Source organism: Tetrahymena thermophila (assembly GCF_000189635.1).
Source record: "Tetrahymena thermophila SB210 genomic scaffold scf_8254590, whole genome shotgun sequence".
Lineage (NCBI taxonomy): Eukaryota > Ciliophora > Oligohymenophorea > Hymenostomatida > Tetrahymenidae > Tetrahymena > Tetrahymena thermophila.
This window is the reverse complement of record NW_002476361.1, coordinates 200595-225557: the sequence shown is the minus strand read 5'-3', so window position 1 is coordinate 225557 and position 24963 is coordinate 200595. Positions and strand designations below refer to the sequence as shown.

At 27.2% G+C, this 24963-nt stretch overlaps 1 protein-coding gene across 1 annotated transcript; it reads right to left on the bottom strand. All coding sequences in view use genetic code 6, as the record gives it.

Moving 5' to 3' along the window:
* Window positions 1-9: 9 nt before the first annotated feature.
* On the bottom strand, window positions 10-24932 carry TTHERM_00251120 (hypothetical protein; the record flags this gene model as incomplete). The annotated part of the gene is made up of 38 exons (XM_001019062.2): window positions 10-155; window positions 256-1615; window positions 1669-2073; window positions 2133-2234; window positions 2326-2800; window positions 2952-3057; window positions 3112-3337; window positions 3435-4952; window positions 5011-5657; window positions 5768-6484; window positions 6542-6734; window positions 6881-8022; window positions 8082-9782; window positions 9860-10577; window positions 10650-11039; window positions 11088-11239; window positions 11324-11581; window positions 11638-11969; window positions 12041-12238; window positions 12291-12392; window positions 12449-12866; window positions 13129-13902; window positions 14141-14659; window positions 14751-14982; window positions 15313-16135; window positions 16293-16464; window positions 16521-16723; window positions 16823-17761; window positions 18192-18517; window positions 18576-18764; window positions 18876-19414; window positions 19479-20070; window positions 20133-20498; window positions 20560-21224; window positions 21296-22442; window positions 22534-23941; window positions 24065-24614; window positions 24809-24932. The coding sequence occupies 38 exons, from the start codon at window positions 24930-24932 to the stop codon at window positions 10-12; spliced, it is 20874 nt and encodes a 6957-aa protein (XP_001019062.2).
* Window positions 24933-24963: the final 31 nt, after the last annotated feature.

Genomic DNA, 24963 nt, shown 5'->3' with positions numbered 1-24963 from the left:
AAATTTATATCAATTAGTTTATTAGGTTTTATTTTTTATAAATTGGCTTATGCAATATCCATAATCGTCATCAGTCTCAAATCTAGACTCTAAAATTGATGAGAGCTTAGGGTCAAATGACCTTACTTCATCAAGCATCTAACATCTATTTAAATCTAAATTTATTAAAAAATAAGTTTAAATTTTTATTTTAGTTTAAAAATTATAAATTCCTATTTCTAATAGCAAAATAATATTTTAATTTAAATAATTTACTGTAATTGAATGGAGTTGTAAAATTAAGTGAGATATATTGATTATCTGGTAAGCGGTAGTATAAATTTGATGAGAATGGCATATAATTTGTAGCAGTTAAGAAGAGTCTATATTGTGTTCCATCCATAAGGTTATCAAAGTAGAGATTTGCTATGTTAGAATTTGAACTATTTGAAATTGCGCTATTTGACCAATATTATGGAATTGGATTGTTAGTCTGATCTAATCCTAAGATAATTTGCTGAGAAACTACTGTTTAGTTATTATCTAAAAGAACCATACCATAGACAACTGAGTTATCCCATGCTTTGACTGAAACGTTAAGAGAATAGAACTATACATTTTAGATGACTGGGATCATATCTTATACTTATGACATACTATTCATAAATTTTCTAGCAAAGGGTTCTACTCTGTATGTTTAAAATCCTGTTACATACGATTTCATTAAGCTTAAGAAGTTGGCTTAGTTTGAAGATACCATATCTTACAAATAAGAATAAATGTCAAAACCATTTGCCTGAGGAGCTATTGCAATTTCATAAGAGAATAATGTATTTTAAGTTCTGTTTCCTTAGTTTTGTAAAATCTAGCCGGAGGTAATAATTGCTAAGTCATTTAAATTAACTCTTAAAGCTTCAGAAAGTTATTACAGTAAAAGAGTAGGGTCTGTGTTTTGAGTTAATGTTAAATGTAGTATGGCTCCACTTTGTAGTGTAGAAGTAGTGAATTAATATCTAACAACATCTGATTATCCTAAGCCATTAAAGCATACAAAAGAGATATCATATGATGTCTAGAAATTTAAGTTACTTAAAGTAATTTAAGCTGTATAATCAATTGCTTCTGGGAAGTATTTATCTGATTATCCTGAGCCAGTACCTTACATTTTTCCATTAGGATATACTTAAGAAAGGATCTGTGGGGCAGTAGGCATTATTGAGTTTTTATAAAGTAGCATGTATTGTAACGTGCAAGTCTCACTTGTGATTATATTTAATGTGGCTGAATTTTCTGTTAAATTTGCAGTCGTTATGTTAAAAATTTGTGGAGCAATTTTAGGATTATTGTATTAGGTTGAATTTATTTGTTAACCAACATCATTTTTGTAATAAGAACTATCTGGTAAGTTGTTTGTAAGCTCTAATTTAGCAACCTTAAAACCTTATTAGGAGTCACTTAAAGTAGAAATAAGATAGGCCACATTAGTATTCAGTTTATGATATATTGGTTGGTCTGAAACAAGCGAATAGTAAATTGGTACAGGAGCTAGAATCTTAGAAGAATTAAACTATATTGTATAATTCAAGGATGTGGTTTAAGGAGTTATCAAGAGTTTAGTTGGATTAACAATCACGTTCTATTTATTTAAAACAATAAATTAATTTAAATATTAATATAAATATATTTTACTGTAGAGTTAGTGGCATCAATTACAAGATACATATTTTAAGCAGGGGGATTTGGAATAGTTACATAAGCTGTAATAACTCCACCTAATGAATATTAAGTGAAATACTGAATGTTTACAAAGTTTGGATTCTAAAGAGAAGTATTATTATTAACATTCAATTTTATAATTGGAGGTAGTTAATATTCATCTCCTGCTTGAGAATAATAACCATTTCTAATTTCGTATTTTTTTAAGCTTATAACATAAGGTCCTACTACAGCAGATGATTTAACATTAAGCTTAAAGTTTAAAACAGCAGGTAAAGAATAATTTTAGAACAAGAAAACATCAGGAACGAGTTCAAATTAAATGTTATCGTATGTAGGAATTAATTTAAGAATATTAGCAGGTTTTTATATTTATATCTAAAATTAATAAATTTATTTAAAGTTATTTGAAAATATTCATAATATTTTTATTTTACTTGATAATTGTATGATGATCCAATAGTGACATCATTTGGCCCATTAATTTTAATATAGAGAAGATCATCAATATATTTAATGCAGAATTATTTATTAGAGAACTAAATTAAATTCATTGAAAATAATTTAATAAATATAATATAAAAGAACGAATTAAAATATAATAAATTCAAACAATAAAGAAACATTTACTTAAGTTGCTAGAATTTCGTTAGAAGAAAGATCAGCTAAGGAGATTTAGAAATTAGGATTTTAAATCTTGGGATCTGAGCATGGATTTACGCTACTTGGATTTATTAGTGAATCAACATAAAGCATCTACAAAATGTCATCAATAGTTGTCAAATTTTTCTATGCTAAGATTGTGTTATTATATAAATTGCATTAAACATTTAGAGACTATGAAATAGAGCTAAAGCATGTGATATTTGTTTATTATTATGACATATCAAACTAATCAGGTAAATCTACAATAATACCCATTCTAATATTTGTTTTCAACCAATATATAACCTCTGTCTAGAAAACATAAGGCGAGTATACAGAGGTGGAATTCTTGGTTGGGTAAATATTCTTTATATCTAGCTGCTTAGGTACATCAGTTATCTTGTAATATAAAGGACCATAAAATACCCAGAGAGCTAGACTTCCTTATTTGTGAGTTATCCTAAATTTTTATTAAAATAAATAAATTATAATTACCAATTATTTAAAAACTGCATCCTTGGTTTTTATTTTTTATATATAAATATAATATTTTTATGAAATTTGCGAAGGAAGGGGGATTTAAAAATGAAATCAATATAAAATAAAATTACTGATAGTTATCAAGGTAGAATTAACCAGGATTAAATACATTTTAAATTAAAATGTAATTCCAAGCAAATTGAGAGGAACTAAATAAACTAGTGACCCCAGTAATTTCTATTGTTTAACAAATATTGTTATATTTGTAATTAAAATAATTATTAAATATACCTATTGTGAAATCAAATATAACTGAGCAAGGGACACTTAATAATGCTTAAGAAGTTTAACTGTTTTTCACCTTAAGTTGAAGAATATTTTCAATACCAAATTAATAATTAGCATCATTAGACTAGTAAATAAAACATTTTAAATTAACTCCTAAACTGGCTTAAAATTAGTTAGGGAAAATTATTTGAGTTGATACAATATTCTAAATGCTGTTCACATTAGGAGTCTTTTGTTTATTATTTTTAAAAATTAAAAAAATATAATTGAAAAAAGATATATTTAATAAATTCACATTTAAAATTAAATTTATATTATTTTTTTACTTAGAATATATAGAAAGCTGGTAGGGCTGCATTTATAGGAACATTTTATAACCTTATCTAATTGCTTGAATCCTAACTATTTCCATCAATTAATTAGCTATTCTACACTATACTTGCATAACAGTTTCCTGAGTTATCTGTTTATGTATACATGCTATTATAAGAATAGAATTAAGCAGAGAATGGATAAGCACTATTTGGTATTTATGGATTGTTTAATTTAATATTAATAGTGAAAGGTTATGATTAAGTGATATTTCTCAGAGTTGCTGATAATACCCATTACCCTTACACATCATTTAAAGTACATTGAGAAGTATATAGAGTAGTAGGTTCAAATGATGAGCAAGTATAATCTATAATACTATTTCCTACTCTATATTCATTTGGTAAAATTATTTAGACAGTTGTTTTGTATTTAATATAAGAAGAGCAAAGGAAGCTAAATGAATAGAAGGATTCTAGCTTAGTATTAATTATCGAAGGATTTACATTTAGACTACACTTCTTAATAGATGTTATGTAGTAAAGTGGAGGAGGAGCAGAGTTTTAAGCAATTATTTGATTTAATACAGGGTTTTAACTGAATTATGAAGAGAAAATGAACTTATTGGAGCTTTATGAATTTTGGTAGCTAATATTTGGATTTGTTATTCCTTTAAGTATTACTTTATATGAGTTAATAGGTGAAAGACTTGTGTTAACAAGAATGACAGCAAGTCGATTGGGAGAAACAAATTTACAATAAGATTAGTTTTATTAAGTAAAAACGTCTCCTTATAAAGAGCAATCTAATGGTATTGCCATTTATTAAGGATTATTGTATAAAGCCTATGGGAAATCAATAGAAATAGATCCATTAGGGGGAACTGTATGCCCAAGGACAAAAGTAAAAGTATAAGTAACACCTGTATCACCTCCAATTTATGAACTAGCTTCTACAATAGCAGAAGTAAATTGGTTACTTGGGACGAAATTAGCATTAAACTAAGAATTGTAATATCCATCTATTTTTCTATTAATAAAAGTAAATCCCTAAACATTAACGCTACCTTAAATAGCGTAATTAGGATTGGGAATTCCATTCAGATTATATGTTACAGTTGTTGATGGACTAATTGGTGCATTTGGTTGAATATAGATCATACTAGATCCTGGGAATACATAAATTTAACCACAATTAGTGCAACTTATTTGTGAAGGATCATAACTTATTGTGTTTATAAAATTAGGAGGGAATGCAAAACCAATATAATCGGTAGTTTTTATAATTTATGAGTTTGTCTACAAAGTGAACTAATAGTTCGAAAATGAGTTAACTTAGTTATTTCCAGTTACTACTAAAGTAGCTGAATTAGTTGTGACAGTGTTAAGAGGTGTAGTTAAATCTGGGACATATGCTTTTAAATTATAGAAGTAAGCCGTTGAGCTAAGTTATGGATTTACAACTTATACTCCTACTTAAACAGTTGTGTACAATCCAGAAGATATTGATTATATGTTAGTTATTAATATTCCCTATTAATAAATATAAAATTTAAACAAAGAATTATTTATAAATAAATTTATTAGTTACAATTTTTGTATTTGGAGGTATCTGTTCATAACCTGTCACTTAAATGTAAGGCATGTTGATTGCTCCACTACCGTTATATATTTTACAGATTAATCTATTACCATTATTAATAGTAAGTCCTTATTTAACTGCGCACCCAACTTCGGTTCCGCTTTATTAGTTCATTCCAAGATCTTATGCATATCCAGGATGGATTGTGTAACCATCACCATTCCATTCAAATACTATGTTTATTTAACTATATACTTCTTAATTATTTGATATTATAGATGAAGAGGATTATCTATTATAACCTATTGGAGTGGCATATTAACCCGTTTAGAATTCGATATCATAAAGCTGGTTAACTAATGAATCAAGGGAGTTTATAATTTTGAGATAAGCTATATTTATCTCTGCTCCTCTAACATTAGTAATATTTGTTTATTATGTTTCTGCTAATTATGCACCACAATACATATCTAATTTTACTGGGTATACATAAGTTCCAGGGTATGGTGGAGCTGTAAACAAATTATTGCCATTTGAATCAGCTAGAGTTATTATTTATGCAAGGGTTCCTAGAGCCTACGCTAGGGTTAAAGTAACTGTTGTTTATCCATTTCTTCTAGCTAATGAACAACTTGTTACTTGTAATGTATTCTTGCCTTTTATAAAATTAAAACAATTTTATTTAATAAAAATAATATCTTAGTTTTTTGATTATTTTTTGAAAAAGTGAGTAAAAATTAGAATTTAATATTATATTTAAAAATACCTTAAACAGTACAACTATCTAATTAAAGAGCCTAAGGATAAATGAAATCATCTGAAATAGTAAAAACTAGTGTTGTGATGGGACAACTATTGGAATTTGGTTTAATCAGCATATAAATGCTCACATTATCATCATTTATTGAAGCTTATCTATCATTGAAAGATTAAGTATAAAAACCAGCTGTCTTTAAATCAGGTTGTTAGTAGTAGGAAATACTCCATGGAATTATTGATTTTGTGACATGATAGTAATCTAAGTTATTTAATGGACTTGTAAGATCTTCACACCTATAAACACAACCATAGAATAAAAATGGATCTGCTGGACCAGGAGGTATTCCTTGTGGAGGCACCTAATTATCTATTACAAATTCAAAGTAGATACGAAGGTTATAAGTAGCAAAAGGTGTTGTCCAATCAGGGAAATACTGAGTACGTATCAGAAGAATATATTGAGGGTGTACCTCACAATCGAATCTTAATGGATAGGGTTTTCTTTGAGTAGGTGGAACTATAGTCAGAGTTGCATTACAATAATTCAAAGTATATTAGCTTATTTATGAAGGTTTTTCTAATCTGTAATAAGCTATTTGAGATTCTATATCCATATTTAATACATCTAATTATGCTATATTTAAATATCCTTCCTTTAAAAATAAAGAAGTTGTAGCTCTAATAGGATCATAAGTTTAAGTGTTCAGTACTTGACCAACAGTATCTATTTTTAAAATTTTTAAAAAAATAAAACAAATAAAAAATGGGTTTAATTAATTACTTATCATGTAATAGTCATAGTAATTATGAGTAATCTTGAATGGTTGAGAAATTATACCAGTACCACTAAAAACCTATAGTAAGAAATAATTTGTAGGAATAGGATTTCTTCTGAATATACCATTTATCATATTATCTAATTCAATTGAGCTTTATACGTTAGCATTTATGATTGCATTTGTTTAGAACAATACCTAATATTTATCAATTAATTAAAAATATTTAATATAAAATTAACATTTATTGAACAAATTTAAGGTTTTTTGATAATAAATTATTTGTAGAAGTAAGATTCAAAATTAAAAAATATAATCTTTTATTTATATATTTAATTAATTACCCAGTTATATTGAGGAAATTCTATGCACATTCCTTCAGTTGTGGTACAAGTGTTTTTATTAATATGATTTGAAGGATATTATATCAAAATATATTATAGAGGATTAATATTTTGAGTTGGAGTTATAGTAAAGAAATGAGATGCTGATAAGGTAACTGTGTTAGGTACTGCTGTGAATGTACCAGCATTTAGATAACTGGATAAAGGGATAGGATTTGTTGTTCTATACTGATGTTCTGCATGATACATAATACAGTGGAAAGCAGGATAATCATCTCTACAGCTTCTTCTTATACTTAGCTTTATACCAGCAACTTAATTTACAATATGAGGGTTTTCAATATAAGCAATAAAGAAATCGATTTTTTCACCTTTTATTATATTCTTACTTACAGGAATTTTAATCACAGCTGGTTTACCTCTTGGATAGTCTTATGCATGGTTACCTTTGAAAATATTGCAAACTAATCTATTACTAGATATTTAATTAAAACCAGTATTTTCTGAACATCCTATTGTTGAGGATATAGGATCAGAAAAACCAAGACCTAAATCATCTTTGAAAACAGCATAGAGTCTGTCAAATGTTTAAAATTCAATCCATATTTAATCTCCTGGTTAAGCTTAGTTATAATTCATTGTAAACGTAAATCTGATAATTGTTTTTTCTCCAGCAGCAGTATTTAAAACTGATGCTCTAAAAGTATCTGCAGTATCTTCTGAAGGATGAACATAAACCTCATTGTATGTTCTTTCTAAAAGTGTACCTGGAGGAGTTGTATTATCCCAAGCTTCTAAGAAGAAATTATAAAGCCCAAAGTCTTAATTATAAAGACCTTCATTGAAAGCTATATCAGCTCTTTATGTTTAGACAGAGAAAATATACTCAATTTACTTTGGAATTGAGTAATGAGATAGAAGAGGGGTATCCACATTAATATTAAATACCATTTTATTTGGTTCTGATGAGTATTTTGAAGCTGTCCAATCCTTATTAATAGTAGGAGGAACGGGATATGTGTTATACTAGAATTATTAAGGATCATTAACTTTGTATCTTCCTTTGATGTCAATTCTACTTCCTGAAGCTACTTACCAGCCAGTTGGAAGAGTTAATTTGAGTTGGAAATTTTGATTTATGACTATTCCATTTTAAAATAAAAAAGTAAATAAATAGTTTAATAAGAAAAAGTTTATTTACGTAGATCATGGGAGCGAAGAATAAATAAGAAATCGAATCTTTGCCAGGTTTTAGCATATAGAGGATAAGTAACGTAATCAATTATGTCATATTAAATCATACCAGGATTATTTGCATACACAACAGTTTAAGGAACTGGTTGAGAAGTTGCTATAATATTTACAGGATTTTATGTACCATAAATAGCTACACTTTAAATATTAACAGTAGCTCCGCTATTTACATTCTTAAGATATAGGATAACATTAATCTATGTGGCTTAGTTATATTAATCAAAACCTGAAATAATATATGAATTGCTAGATGCTTTTTAGCAATTTAATGAACCATACAAAGCATTTTGAGGTAATGTAGGATCAATAAGTGGGAAAATTGTTAATGTGTAGCAAAGATTTTCATATGAGCTTAACTAATTTGAAAGGTTTATTTAAATGTAACCTCCTCTTGGGATAGTTTAAGGAGTGTTAATTGTCAGTCTATATTGGCACACACTATTAATTGTTTAGTAACCTACCAGATATTAGAAATTCTTTGGGTTTAAATCTGTAAGCTATTTCAACCACTAATTTGTGGGATTATAGAAATATTGTGTCAAAGAATTATTGCATATATATACATACCAGAAACCATAAGCAGTAACATAATAATTTGAAATAAAATTGGTTCCTAAACTCATAACTGACCATGCATTTGAAGAATAGCTTGTAGGAGTTATCATTATAAGATATATGGTAGGGAATACTTCAACAATACAGCCAGAAATAGTGATAGTCAATAATTGAAGCCTATTAATTGAATTAGGATTGTTATTATCCCACTTTAATAATATTCTTTAAGGTGAAGCAATATTATAATTGAATTTAACACTTAAATCCATAGTGTTTTACTATACATAGTTATTTATCGAATTCATTTGGAAGTTGGCGCTAGTCATATCAGTATGAACGGGATCAACATATGCATGATTAATAAACCAGTATTATTCCAAAGTAAACACACGCTAATCAATAGAGTTAATTTATATTGTAGATATTTTATATGATAGTGAGGTGTGCTAAAGCAGAGGATTTCTGACCATAGGTATTTTAAATATATATTATGTTCCTGCAACTAAGTCTTAACCTTAAACAAGCATAATTCTTATATTTGCAAAGAAATTGCTATGCTGACCGAAATTTACAATAGCATATCCTGTAGGAAAAACAGGATACATTAGATAAGAGAAAGATTAACCGTTAATGAATTCTCCTAAGCCATCATGGTTGTAAGAATTTCTTATATCAAAGTCTTCGAAGTTCTGTCCTGCTACTTAAAAGTAAATACTATCTATTTCAACTTGAAGATATGTTTCAGTACTTTGACTTAATGGGAAGGAAGGTGTAAATGTAATTTCAGCTACATCATAATCTAAAGAAGTAGTAGTTAAGTGGTTAATCTTAGCCTTTAAAAATCTATTTGTTATTTTTGTTATAAAAGTATCATATGAAGGATTAGTTGTAGAGATAGGACTATAACACTACCAAACAAACTCTGATCTTGTTGGAGTAGCTGGAAGATTAAAAGATGCTCCTTAAATTCTTCTTTCTCTTATGTGTACTAAATATGATACTCCTTTTTACAAAACATCACGAGGAGCAGTTAAAATATAATAGTAAGGTGATCCACTTGTATTTAATTAACATTTTGAATAGAATGGAAGACCTATTAAATTTAATATTAAAATATGATTATTTTATGGTAGCTAAAAATAAAATAGCATATTATTTATATATACATACCTATCTTATCGTAAATTGATATTTCTGGAACGAAATAACACATAAGCCATTAAGTAGGATCTGTTTATATGTAAGCAGTTACTTATTAAGGAGGGAACATTATCTGAAGATAATCAGCGTTAGTTATAGGATCTATATAAGTAGTAGTTTGTACATAGCTTAAAGTGACATCTAAGACAAATCTAAATCTTAATCTCCAAGTTGTTAAAGTAGCTTAATTTGAATATAGTTATCTATTTTAAAGCTCAAAATAATTTGGGATGTATTTTGCTTCAGTGAATCTATAATATGCAAAATTAAAATGACTGCTACTAAATTATGCAAAAGGAACTGTATATGAATTATAAAAAGCAACATTTCCATTAGAAACTACAGTAGAAACAGTGTAAACAATAGTGGGGTTATTAGTAATCATTTCTACAAACATCAAATAAGGTTGTGTTGTATCCCATTAAGCAATATTATACCAAGTAAGAATATAATTATTACCATTATACCCTATGACACATTCTGCATATCTATAAATATAAACATTGCTATTCTATCCTTGACTTTGGATATAGCATTTTCTTATTAATTTAACACCTCCCGTAAATGAGAATTACAGATATGATATCTGCTAATTCAACATATCAGCATTTGACATTTAATTCTTGATTTTAAATCTCATAGTAATAGATTATCCACTTGCATAACTGTAAGTAGGCACAACATCAATCTATTTATTAAATAAAATTTGTCAAAGATTGAATATATAATTGAAAAAGCTTTTAAAAATCCAAATTGATACCAGGTTTGAATTATTGATGTCCATATATATCTGAGAGGCTGTTCTTATATACTAAGACCACTGAGCATTTGAAGATAGGTCTAGTTCACCAATATTCGTTTATCTGAATCCATCACCATCAAAATTCCAATATTAACCCATAAATAACTAGTAATTTATTTTACCATCTGAATTCCAACTATTCTATTAGTATGGGTATGGATTTACAGCATTCTTTATAGATATTGTAACAGAAGTAGTTGCTGCTTAAAATTTAGGGGCAGATATGTAAGCTGAATTAGTATGTCTATTAAACCACAAAAGAGTAAGTTATCCGTTGGAATCAAAATATGTTAGAGTGTCAGGATAGTTGTTTCCACCAACAAAGCCATGGTAGTAGATAAGTCTCATCTTATTTTTAACAAATTAAAATATTTTTTATCTAAAAAATTAATATACCTTTTAGCCTGCAGTATTAGGAGAAGCAGCAGTATTCCAAATTGGGTTATACCCAGTTGTAGTTTAAGGCCAATTATTTATTACATTATTATCATATTCAACATTTTACTAACCATATTGGTAGCTATTAGGAGGATTTAGTTGTTAAGGACCTAAATATAAGTATTAAAAAAGTAATTGTTAATTTATGAATTTTAAAAAAATTATAAAAAAAATAATATAATTAAAATAATTACCAATATTTGCATTATTCCAAATTTAGCTATTTACACCATCAATTAGAATCATTTCTTTGAGAAGTAAATAATATCTATTATATTCTAAAGTTTAAGATCCAGTCCAACCCATGAAAAAGTTAAACTCTATATCCATAGCAGTATATAAATTAGTCGAAGTTGGCAACACCCAATCATCAAATGCAAATGTCAAAAGAGATCCTGCTGCAAACTAATTAATTTCTTCTATTCTTACCATTAAACCCTTATACGAAGATGCTTAAATAAAAAAATTAATTTTATTAAAACTTTTTTGATATTTTAAATGAATTTACTGTCTATATCAAAGACTTTACATCTAGCTGAATTTATTCTATTAGGATTTTACTCTAATATAAGCGAAATTTAACATGGAATAAATCCTCCTTAAACAGCTCCAGGAATATTTGCAACAGCCATTATAGGGAATTTAAGCTCAAAGTATGCTCTTGGGTAATCAACATTACATCCATACTTAAAGAGTATTGCAATTTAGAAAGATGTTGGCTGTTAATGTATTTAATTTGTGAAATAAAAATATTTTAAATAAAGTGCATCTGTTTAAACATTAGTAGATTTGTCTATATATCTTGTCCATTATTGTTGGTCATTATTTTTAGCGGTTATTCTGTTAAAAGAAAAAGTGTTTATTTCATTTAATCTGTAAATTAAAAATAAAATTATTTAAAATTGTATTACGCAGCTTATGCAGTATCAACAACTCTAATCATATCATATTAATAAGCACTATTTTGTTTCCATAAACCGATATGAGAATTAAAATTTCTTTAAGAAATTATAATTTCTAAAAATGCATTTTAGTTCCAAGGTCTGTAATTAGATTAATTTATTTGGAATCCATTTCCTAAATCTCCTCTGTTTCTATCCTCTATTTCCCTTTATTTTAAATAATTAATTTAACCATAAAAAATAGTTAGTTTCAAGATACCTGTATCTACCTAAGATAACTGTATCGTGTTCTCTAACTCTTACATCAAGGTTTCCATTGCAATCATATCCAGGCATTGCGCAACCATCAAAATTATAAATTCTTTTAATAATGAAAATATTTTATTAAAATTAATAAAATTATAAAGTAAAATGTACTAAGAGGTATGATACCATACTTTTTGAGTAAGATATTTAACATAATATCTTAGCTCATAAAAATTTTGCATAAATTATTTGACTCTAAATCCATAGAAGTAAGACATTGAAGGAGGAATTCTTATTTTTCCTGCATCATATTCATCAAAGTTAAAATCTGTTTAAGTATAAGTATCTTAAAGCTAGATCTTATAATCTGAATCAGATTAATAATTATAGTAAAATTTAACTGTATAGTTTATGACTCTATTGGCTGCTCCAGAAGGATTCGTCATAAAAAAGTAAATATCTATAAAATTTGGAGTTTAAAATGGTGTAAACAAATTATTGACTACTAAAATCCAATTATTTGCATCTCTATTATCAACATAGCACCATAAAACATATTGAAATTATTTTTCAACTCTCGCTGTACAACCTAATTTAATTAAAAATAGTTCAAGAAATTTTAAATTAATCATAATTATTTATTTATTTCAAAATATTTCGAATAAATGAAATAAAAAATGTTTCTAAAAATAAATAAAATTTTATTAAATTTGATAAAAACATAAAAGATGTTAATTATTTTCTAAAAAATAATTTATATTTTTTAAGCTTTTTATTTAGTTTGCATTCTTTTAATAAACTAAATATATTTAATACTTAAAAATTCTACATTTATTCTTTAAATAAATTACTTTGAGTAATGCCTGTAACCTGAGATCTTGGCAACCAAACTTCTAATCTACCACCATCTCTTGTTTCTCGCCAAAGGAAGCCTCTTAAACCTACTTAAATTGCGAAAATACCTTTATCTTAGGGGTACTAATCATAGTAGAAGAAATGCAACACCTAGAAACCATTAGAATTGATAGGCTAAAAATTTACATTAGGTATGGGAGCTGAAGTTTATTATTACATTAATTATCCGTTTTAGTAAGCATAAACATAGTAAAAATAATCAGAAGTAGTCTAAGATTTCCATTATTCAAAATAAAGATTTTTACCTGCACCTATAACTGCATTTGTAGTAGCACTACTTATTCTCTAACAAATTAAAACCTTAGAGTGTAAATTATAAAACTTATTATATCCACTATTCCATAATCCTGCATCTGAACATAATTCAGCTGTCATTAATGGCCCAATATCAGCATGTCTAAAGTAAAGATAAGGTTAATTTAAATTATTAATATTTTAAACTTATAAATCATAGTAGCCAACGAATAATTAAGTAGTTTAACTACCTATGTAGAAGACAGAAGGATCATAAAATATATTTAAATCATTAGTAAACGCATTTCCTGTAATAACAAAAGTATAATCCGTCTTTATTCTAGAATTAAATTACTCACCATTTTTACCATACCATTCATAAATAGAAGGTCTAATTATTTTAAATGATAAATATCTTGCTTAAGCATTAGTTGAGCCAATAATTATTTCTGGAATAGAACAACGGACTGTAGATCCTTTTAAAATATATTTAAAAATAATTATAATAAATATTTATTTTTATACAACAGATTTTATATTTTAATATAAAATCAATAAAAATTTAATTAAACTTTATCTTTAAAAAATTTCTTCAAAATTATTAAAATAAAACTAATAAAAAATTATTAGAAAGTAAAAATTAATAAATTAAGGTAATTATTTTAATTAAATATATCAATTTGTCCTGAATTAAAATATTTTTAAAATGCTTACCAGTAGCAGCAGAGAAGTAAAAGAGTACTACAGGATCATAAACTCTACCTGCAACAGTTTATCTAATTCTTCTTACACAGGTACTTTACTAGAAGGGTCCTCCGTTAATTTAACAAAGACAATCAATTTGTTAAAGAGTATATTGAGTATTATAAATAGGATTATCTATCCAATCTGGGCCTTTAAATTGCATAATTAATATTCTATTTACTCCAACATCTAATCCGACTGCTTCAAATAAACCAGTAATTGTAAAATCAACTTCTGATATTGAATTTAATGTGCTTGACAATTATTAAACACTTAAATTAGTTCCAACTTAAAAGTTCTCTACATATTCATCATCAACACAGAACATTTCACAACCCCAATGCCATGCACAACTATCAGACCAAGGCCATCCATGAACATTTGAATCAGTTTCATAAGCTCTCATGTGTACCCACCAAAAATTTCGATCTAATCTGATTTATGTATTTACAAATGTTATCTAAAAGTTCCAAGTTTCTCCTGCAGGATCTAATTTTTTTAAAATTATTTTAAAGCTTCTAAATATATTAATTTCTCCATTTATCTTATATTTATAAAAAATAAAGTAAAAATATATTACTTGTTGGCATGCAGGCATGATAAGAAAGAGAAAAGCAAAAAGTCCATATCAAATAACCTTTAGATTATGACAATCCAAATCCTTAGCAAAGAGGGTCTACATTTCCATTCCTTGCCCATTAGACTGAAGTAGGTGTTCCTACAAACAAGTCTTACATACCAAACATAGTTAACTAAATGCATTAAGTGTAAACACAATTATAACCATCATCGTAATGGAAATTACCACAATTCTTTTTAAAATATTTTGGTATTTATTATAAAAAAAATTAATAAAATTTATTTAAAATTAATTTTAAAAAATATAAATAAATATTATAGTAGAGGAGGGTAAATTTAAAAACCTTTATATTTCAAAAATAAAGTTAAAATTTTTATTATTATTCATACTTAACAAATTCTAGAAAATAAATTTTAAACTTATCCTCTTTAAATTATTTGCTAATTTTCAACTATTTAAATAATAAATAACTAGAAAATTAATTAAATTATTTTAAGTTAATTAATTATTGAGAAATTATAAGATAAAAAATGTTTATTTATTTTTATTAAAAGTTAATTACCATTGGTGGAACAAAAACATCAAAATTTAAAACAGTATTTGCACCTATCCAGCTAAAATAATTGACATTCATTCTTTGCATTTATGAATCGCACATCCATTAAGTATATAAAGTAGGATTATCTCTAGAATTCATGTGTCCATTTTATCCTGTATTATAAGCCTCCATATTTGCATATGAATTTATCCAAGATCCGTATGCACCAGGTATGTATTATACAATAGGATTTGCATAGATAACTTATTATACTTACATATTAAATAAAATTCTGACATATTCTTGTTGTACTATTGTATCCCAGTTTGTGATCATAAACATATAGTTTTCTACACCAGGAGCGTTTGGATCTGATACAACACTACAGTAAGGTTCTGCACCAAGAAATCTAGGATCTGACATTCTTAAGCCCTCTATAATATAACATGAATAGGGTCTAGAGCCAGTATTTTGAGTATAAGCACCGTCTAAAGTGATAGTTAATACAGCAGAATAAGTTGTTCCTCCAACAAGACTATAATTCATAATATCAGATAATTTTACAGCTAAGACTAACCAATTTTATGTATTATAATGCCATATTTTGTAATCCCATCCATTATTATATTAAGTTATACTTACAGTATTTTACGCAGCAACTAACTCATTCCTTTGACCACCACTTGGATTACAACTAGCATTATTTGAAGCATTTTCACAAATATAATGAGTGGTGGTTTCGTATCTGGCATACCATTTAGCAGGTGCATAATTTACATCACCGCATGTAGTGTGAGCAATAATAGGTTCTCTGTAATGCTTACATTTAAAGTATCCCATAGTATATCTATATTTTAATAAGATTGTTAAATTTATTTTATAAAATATAATCTAGTATTTTATAATATATAATTCAATTTATTAATTAATTATTTTTAACTTTACTTTTAGTTTTAAAAATTGTTTAAAACTAAAAAATATTTTTGAAAAATAAACAAAATTACTATTGTGTTTTTCCATTTGAGAAATCATAGTAAAGATAATATTTTTTCACATAATTATTTTGTGTAGGATTTCCTTGCCAAGTATATTATTCAAAAATAAACATATCTTTAACATTAAATTGGAAATCTACTGTGCATAGCTCTTCATAACTTGTATCCCAAACAGGTTTTTCTATTTTGTAATTTTGTAAATTTTTAATTAATGAATCTTCAAAAATATATATGTACTTTATATAACAACTTCTATTAGAACAGTAGTTTAAGTTCCAGTTATGCAAAAGTTCTAGAATGTTAGCTAGTTTCCAGCCATGTATGCAGGGCGAGAAGGGAACATATTTGCATTTGATACGTAATTGCAATTATTTTAAGAATTTGCACAAGTTGCAGGATCACAGCTACCTTAGCAAAAATATGAAGTTGGACCCCACCATCTTGATAATAAAATAAAAAGTATGAAAACATTTTCATAATTTAGAATTTAAGTTTGAGCTTTGAATATAAAAAACTAAATAAGTTAATAAAAAATTTACTGATTGAACACTAGACTACCCATAAACTAATTTCCATAAGGCTAATTAAATGTTGCACTTCCTCCCCAAGCTTCAACTGTAAATTCAAGTAAATTATTCAAACCACCAAAAAGAAAACCGAATACTTCATTATTACCCATTTAATAGTTAAAATCAAAAACATGAATACGAATAGGTGTACTCCATCCTGTAGGATCTCCGTTTTCAATAATACATCTAACAGGATTTCTTTGACCTCCTGCAATACCTCTAGAACATGGATAAGAAGATCCACTATCTAAATTCCAAAAGGTTATACCCGCCATAGGAAGTTACCTGCTATCTTCATCTACAAAAACAAAGTTGAATGTAAGACCAATAATATCAGGTCTAGCAAATCTAAGCCACCACCAAATAGCAACAGGAAGATTTGGTATGATTGTTGATTAATCAGCTGGACCACCAGCCTCTATACCTCTAAAAGGACAAACAATACCACCATTTGAATTAAAGAATATAGGGAATGGAGTTGTGTACCCATAATAAGTTTATCCAGATCCAAATGAAGTGATTTCATATAACCATTGATATTAGCCTGTATTGTGATTATTGTTATAGCTAAAACCATCTTATGTAATATCATTTGTATTATATGCAGTTATGTAAACAAACAATATTCCATTAACAGCAATTTATGTTTGGAAGTATAACCTAATTTTATTTTTAACACTATCATTAGTGCATTTAACTCTATCATTATTCACATAGCAAATAAGCTTATCTTAGACATAATCTTGATATTCAACAGGTGTTGGAATCACGACATCTGTTCCATAAAAGAAATCAAAAATATGGTAGTTTGTGGTACCATAAAGAGAGGCAAATGCTACAGGCACAATAACATCCATTCTTATAGGAGCTCTCTGAGTGGTGAAGCATGGAACGAATTCATCATTATATCTAGTTTCATAAATTAATTCGTTACAAAATATTTTTTTTGATTGATTTAAAAAAATAAAAAAAATATTTAATTTTATTAATTTACATTTTTAAAATAAGGTAATTTACAATAATTTTTTTGAATATCAAATTTATTTAGATAAATGATATTTTTATTTTCATTAATTTAATTTTTTCATTATATTTATTTCTTTAAAAATAATTCATTTAATAAAAATTAGAATTCTAAATATTTATTTAATTTAATTTTAAAACTTTTAGACATCTTAAGGGTAGTTTTTAATTTAAAAAAATTATATAATTTAAAAACAGATAATTTTCTGTCTTAGTTTTAAATCACATCTAACTAACTTATCAATCTAACCCCCACCCAAAATAGCTTGTATTTAAGCATGAAAAATAATGTGTAAATAAAAATATTTAAATTTACCTGTGATATTCATAATCAAATTTTATATTTTGCTCATTTTACCAATTATTATCCCAATTGATCGGATTATCAGGAAAGGAACCCGGATTTGTTCCTGTGCCACTAAAACAAGCATATTATTCAGTACTAGGATTTAAAACTACAGGAGGATTTCTAAACCATGGAGCTGTTTATGCCCCAGGACTTCTAGACCAAGAGTAAAATTCTACACTAAATGTATTGTATGCAGGATTAAGCGAGGCTGTTGAAGGCACGTAAAATGCTTCCATATGAGACTCAACAACTAATGTTTAAGTATTAGCTATACCAGAGCTTACATAAGTATTCTAAAAATATTTTATATTATACATATATCAATTTGTTTACAAAATATTTAAATTTTACCTTAAATGCAACATAAATCCAAACTATTATATTTCCTGATGAGCTATCAAAATAACATTTATTAATCTATATTTGTGAGAGTGGTCCTTCATTACACATATTTTTTTATTATTGTACCAATTACCATCCAACATTTGCTGGGAAGGTAATAGCTACTATATCAACATTATACCAATATGGAGCTGTTACCTACATTTTTTAATTAAAATATTATAATTTATTTGTGAAATCCTTTTTATTGTTTGTTATTTTCTGTTTTTGGAGAATAAATTTTATCTTTAATAAAATAAACTATCTTACAAAGAATTAAAAGTCTTGCTATTAATTTGAGTGATGATATTGAGCTTCTCCTTTAAATTTAATATCTAAATTAACTGTTGATATTCTCTATGGTTGAATATCAGGATAATTATCTTAATAAATAATCTTTTCACTCCATAAGTTTCTAACATAACATGCGTAACCAACAATAACTCTATGTTGAGGATCTTAGTCTCTGTAAGGAGTTGTATACCAAACTTAGCCTAGAGTAGTTACTTACATAGGAGCTTACATAAAATTAGTAGGATTAGGCCATACAATCATGCTTCTAAGGTTTGGAAGTATAGCACAACTATTTGCAGGTGAGCCAGTTAATACATAAGCACAGTTTTTAATATGGAGATATTATGGGTCAATTGTCTCAAAACTAAATCTCAAAATATAAGCATCATCATTGTTATATATTAAATTTTAGCTATTTTGCACTCTAAACTTAAAATCAGTGTTTGTATCACAAACTGTTGTAGTAACAGGGCCTAAGTTAAAATCACCATTTACTCCAGTAATAACTTATGGATCTAATTAATTAATTAATTATTTATTTATTTATAATTTAATTTAAAGAAATTAATAAAAATATACTCCAAAAGTGAATGTAAAAGGCATTCTCAACAAGATCCCAGTATAAGATTTCGTTTGAGTTCTAGTAATTCCTTCTTATGTAAACAGTAGCTGGAATAGAGTAATGATTAGCTGGAACAGTTGGATTCATTATATTAAATGCCAAAGACATTTAATCGCTAGGGTTAAGATTAGTTAATACCCCATTTGACTTAAATTCACTGCATAAAAATTTAAGAGGAATACCTTTCAATTAAAGACCTCTAGATATACGACAATTAATTGTGGGGTTTGGATAGCTAGCTGACATGTTTATAATATCAACAGGGACTACATCCATATTATTTAAATTCAAACCACCATCATCAGAGAATAAATTATATTAAAGATCTATGGAAGTAGTCGGTATTTCTATTATTAATGTATCATCATGTCTTATCGCTTAATTAGCTTAAAATGTGACAATAAAAAGATTCATTTCAGACTGTAAAGTTATATAACTAGTAAATTTCAAGTAAGTAAAGGGACTACCATATACTTAGTAATATAAATGTTCGTGTAAAGTGTAATCACTATCACTTTAAGGTTGATTAGGAGCCATTGAAACATCAATCTTTTTTTATTAAATTATTATTACTTAAAATTTAATTTATAGTTTAATTAGCTAATTTTTACTTTATATGGTAAACCTGAATTAGGGAAAACTAAACCTTCATCTTGTCCATTACCATTAATAGTTGTCAACAAGAATAGATAATCAACTGTAGAGGCTAAATCACTATTTGGAATCATTTAAAACTGATAGTAAATTTAGTTAGGTCCTTTATTAATAAGTTATATAGATTCCATTTTACAGCCATAATTCTCTCCAGTCAATACGACTTAGATGTTGCAAACATATTGGCTTGTTGGCTAATACTAGAATGGATTACCTCTGTTGTCATTGAAAGATAATTGTGAGAATTAGTAGAACATCAATCTTATTCTACCTTGATTTGCAAATATGTTTTATCCAACTTAAAACTTGAAATTTAAAGGACTCTTTTTTTTAATATTTTAAAATTTGATTTAAATTAATTAAAGTTAAATATTAAATATTTACTGTAGCTGATACCCTCAATGCTTAAGTCTCTATATGAAGAAGGTCAACATCTTCTATTTTTTTTGTTTAGAAGTTATTGATTGAAAATCCACTGTTTGGAATGCTTAGAGATTTATCAATGATTTATCCAAGATTAAAAATATTCTAATACTCATGAGTTCCATATGTGATAACATCTAAATTACCAATATATCCTGCATTTCCATCTGTAGGTAAATCAATTATTCCTGAGATTTTAATATTTGTTAGGGGATTTACATTTTAAAATCCATAGATTACCCATGTATTAGTATCCTAAACAAGACAACCTACATTACCATAATTTCCTGACGCTTATTGAAGACCTGATCCTACAGTTATAGAGCTTCTACAATGAGATTAAATAGAAGGAATTCTAGCAGGAAATCTTATCTATATGGCTCCTGTATATGGGATAAAATTTTATACTGTAAAATTAAAGTTAACCTCTACTCTAGTTCTACTTTTAACTAATTTCATTGGTGAATCCAGTTAAACCAATTAAGCATTTGTTATTTAGCCAATTAATTAAAGCCATTGTTAAGGAGTTATCTAATTAGTGACTATTCCTACAAAGAATCTATTTTACCACACATATGAATTGTAAGTAGTTGTAACTTAGGGTATGCTTTATGGTAACAATTAAACTATTTTATTAAATTTATTAAGAATATTTTAAATATTGTGTAATATAAATAAATAAAAAATTAATATTTACTAAAAACATCATTGCTTGCATACATAGTGTTTGCGGCTAAATTTGTATTTACATGCATAACAACCCAGTTAATTTAAGGGAAAGTTAAACACCAGTCATAGAAGGTTGAACATGTAGACATCTTCCAATCAGGCTGTAATAGAGGATTGTTTGGTAACTCTACTATGTAATAGTCCCCAGGAGCAAACGGAGTAATATCATAAAAAACTTAATTTACCATTGATTTTTGTTATTTATTTACCATAGATCCTGTTTCCCATACCTAATTATTTACTTAGGAGCTAAATGGATGGACACAATTGTGAAGGGTTGGGTCATCTCTAATATCCATAAAAACATTATAATAATCGTAGTGAATATATTTCAATTCGCCTGTTAGGGTATTTTATTGGTAAATATTGATAGCAATATTAGCATCCATTACTTGTAAGGCAGTTTAAGTAGGGTAATTAAAATTAGGAGGGTTGAAAACTTTTGCAATCCACATTTGAACTTCAGTGAATGCAGATAAACCACTGAAATTAATAATCTCAACAATAGCTGGATTTCCAAGTGACTAAGCTTTGATTAAACGACATCTCCAAGTATTTATTAATCCTATATCTCCTGTTCCTAGTTAAACAAATCTGCAACCAACATTATCTCCTGTATTTTAGTAACCGCCCAAGGAAAGATCAAACATGGGATTACCCATAGGATCAACAGTAGGGAATTCAATCTATATTCTACCACCTTGGTTGTAAGCAGGCACTGGTTGAGTAGTTTTGAAATTAACATAAAACATATTAGCTCTATTTTGATTTCTAATAACGCTTTGAATATAAATGAACTAGAATTTAGGTGCCTTTATAAACATCCATTTAGTTGCTTGATTTAAAACACCATTTTAATCTGACATTTCAATATGTATTGGATAAAATCCTTCAACACTTGGATGTAAAATACCATCTAAGGGAGATACATATTCTGTTGAGATAGATAATCTATTGTTTTAGGCTAGCAAAGATAAGGTGTTAGAAGTCATGTCAATAATTACTATCATTGGATTTATGGTATAGCTGCATAAAAACCTAACTTCATTTATCAGGCATATTAAAGAATCTACACCATAACTTCTAGGAGTAGAAAAATTATTATCAAATGTTACCTAATTTTTATTTTATCAAAATTTAGTTTAGAAATATTTTTTATAAATAAAATTAGTGAATTATGAAAAAATTTTATAAATAAGTTTTTACCTTAATATACTTTAGATTTTAGAGATTATTTGTTGCAAAATTGATGATTACTGGTCCAACATAGCTCTTTTCTCTTTTTTCTTATCTCACTGGTTGATCTAATACTTTAAACTCAACTTAAGAGTCTTAATTATTTGTAGAGATATTAGGTGTGTTATCGGGTATGGCATAAGTTGAATCAATTAGATTTGTATTTGAAGGTCCATAGAAAGTCTCAATATCTACAGAAGGATTAAGAACAGGACCGCCTTAATTTAGTAATCTAAAATGAACCTCGATCTAGGTACCAGCAGGTACATAATCAAAATGGGTTACTTAGAAAACTTGAGTATTTGGTACATTGCATTAAATTGGAGTTTGATCATATGGTTGTAAGCCTGAAACTATTTTACAGTAGTTAAAGTGTCTCTTATATTACTAAACTTAAGTTTAAATATTATGGAAAGTAAATTTTATTAATGAGTCTCTTGGCATTTCAGTAATGGTAGTAAATTAAATATAAAATTCATGCTCTTCATTTTATCTAATGACAGTGTTAACGTCGTTTTAAACATTTGCCTATGGAACTACATCAAATATTTTAGTGGTAATTGCCGCTGAAGCAATATTTACATTAAAAGTATGCTTGTTTACAACTCTTCCTGCTTTCATAGCTCTAACTTTAAAAACAAAACTGCCTGAATAGTTAGGATTTCTAATTATTTGGTTTATATCAGTAATTATTTGTTAAGTTAAAGGAGTATTTGGATATACTACAAAGTACTACACATTCTTTTTAAAAGTTATACAAGTATTTCCATCACAATTCGCAGCCGGTACTAATTAAGTTCCTATATCGTAGAAGGCTGTCTAATCGATTTCATAGATGAGATAATCAGGATTTAAAACAGCTGCTGACCATTAAAATCTTAAATTTGTAATTTAATCTACAAAAGGAGGGACTAGAGTTGTTGCTATATTAGGGTTGAAACTATAATTGATAAATGACTGAGGTTAAATTACAAAGTTAACATTTTTATAGTATAATTCAACCACATTTTCGTACATTCCTGGGGTTTCTTCCATGATTGAAAATCTCAAATTAGCTACAGTACCAGCTGGTACGTTAGCTATTTGTATAGCAGGAATATCAAAATTAAACCATTATCCTTATGCAACTTGTAGTGTTTAAAATCCGTATGCTTGTATAAAAGGATCAGTAAAAGATTATTAGTATAAATCACATTAAGCAATAGGTTTTGCAGTTACTGCAGTTCCTTAAAGATAACATGGAAATCCCTAGATAACTTCGTAATTATTTTAATATGGTTAACCAATAGCCCAAGCGCTTGTCAAAGATTAGAATGTTACACGTACTAAGTAATTTCTTTGTCCCTATACAAAGGTTAGTTGCTACTAAGCTTAAAAGCTATTTTAATAAAAGTTATTATTTAAGCTTAAATCATTTAAAATTTTTAAGTAATTAAATGAAAAACGATTTAAAAAATGATTAAATTTTAAAGTTAAATTCAAAAATAGTTTAATAAATTACTTTAAATGAGTATATTCGTTGCTTTCTTACACAATAGCTGTAAATTTAAATGCTGAATCAGGAATTTCAAAGGGATCTGAGATCCATTCTTAGAAGTAGACTTCAACAGGATCTGCACCTGCTGCATCTGAATTGTAAAAATAGTAATGGAAAAGATATCTTTGAACTAATGGATCTAAAGGAATACCATCAGTATATCCTGGTTTAGCTCCCTCAGTAGTTACAGTAATTGGGATTTCACTGTTTTAATAGTCAAAGTCTTCTGGAGTGTAGATTGTTATTTAAGTTCTATCTGCATAAGTAGTATCATCATAATTGCAATTGGAAGCTAGAACATTTCCATAGAAATAGCATTTTATAATACCATAATTGATAGAAGGAGCTGGAATCTTAGGGAAGATATTGATAACAACTTTACCTACTGATTTATAATTAGTAGCAGGTAAATTATGCTTTAAAAAGAAGGTAGATTCTAAAGGACCTGACTGGCCTGCTTTCAACTTAACTGCATTAATTAAAGCATGAGCTGTAAATTAGGCAGCGCTACCATCTATTATAATAATTTAAAAGTTTTTATGAAGTATAAGGTATTTAAATTTATAAAGTATTGTTCTAATATAATTTGAAACTCAATATGAGATATTCAAAATTTTTATTTTACCAAATACTAAGAAAAAATTGATGTAAAATAATTATTAAAAATATTATTTAATGTGAGCCAGTTAATATTATTTGAAATTTTACATGTTGAGTTAGTTATTCCTGTTAATTAAGCTTAGTCTACAATCTAGCCTTAGCTGTTTAAAGTTTATACTGATATTGGATAGCTTCCTTAGCTTGGAGGAGTCTACAAGACAATATTTATCATAACTTAGGTATCTGGACTAACATCAGAGAAG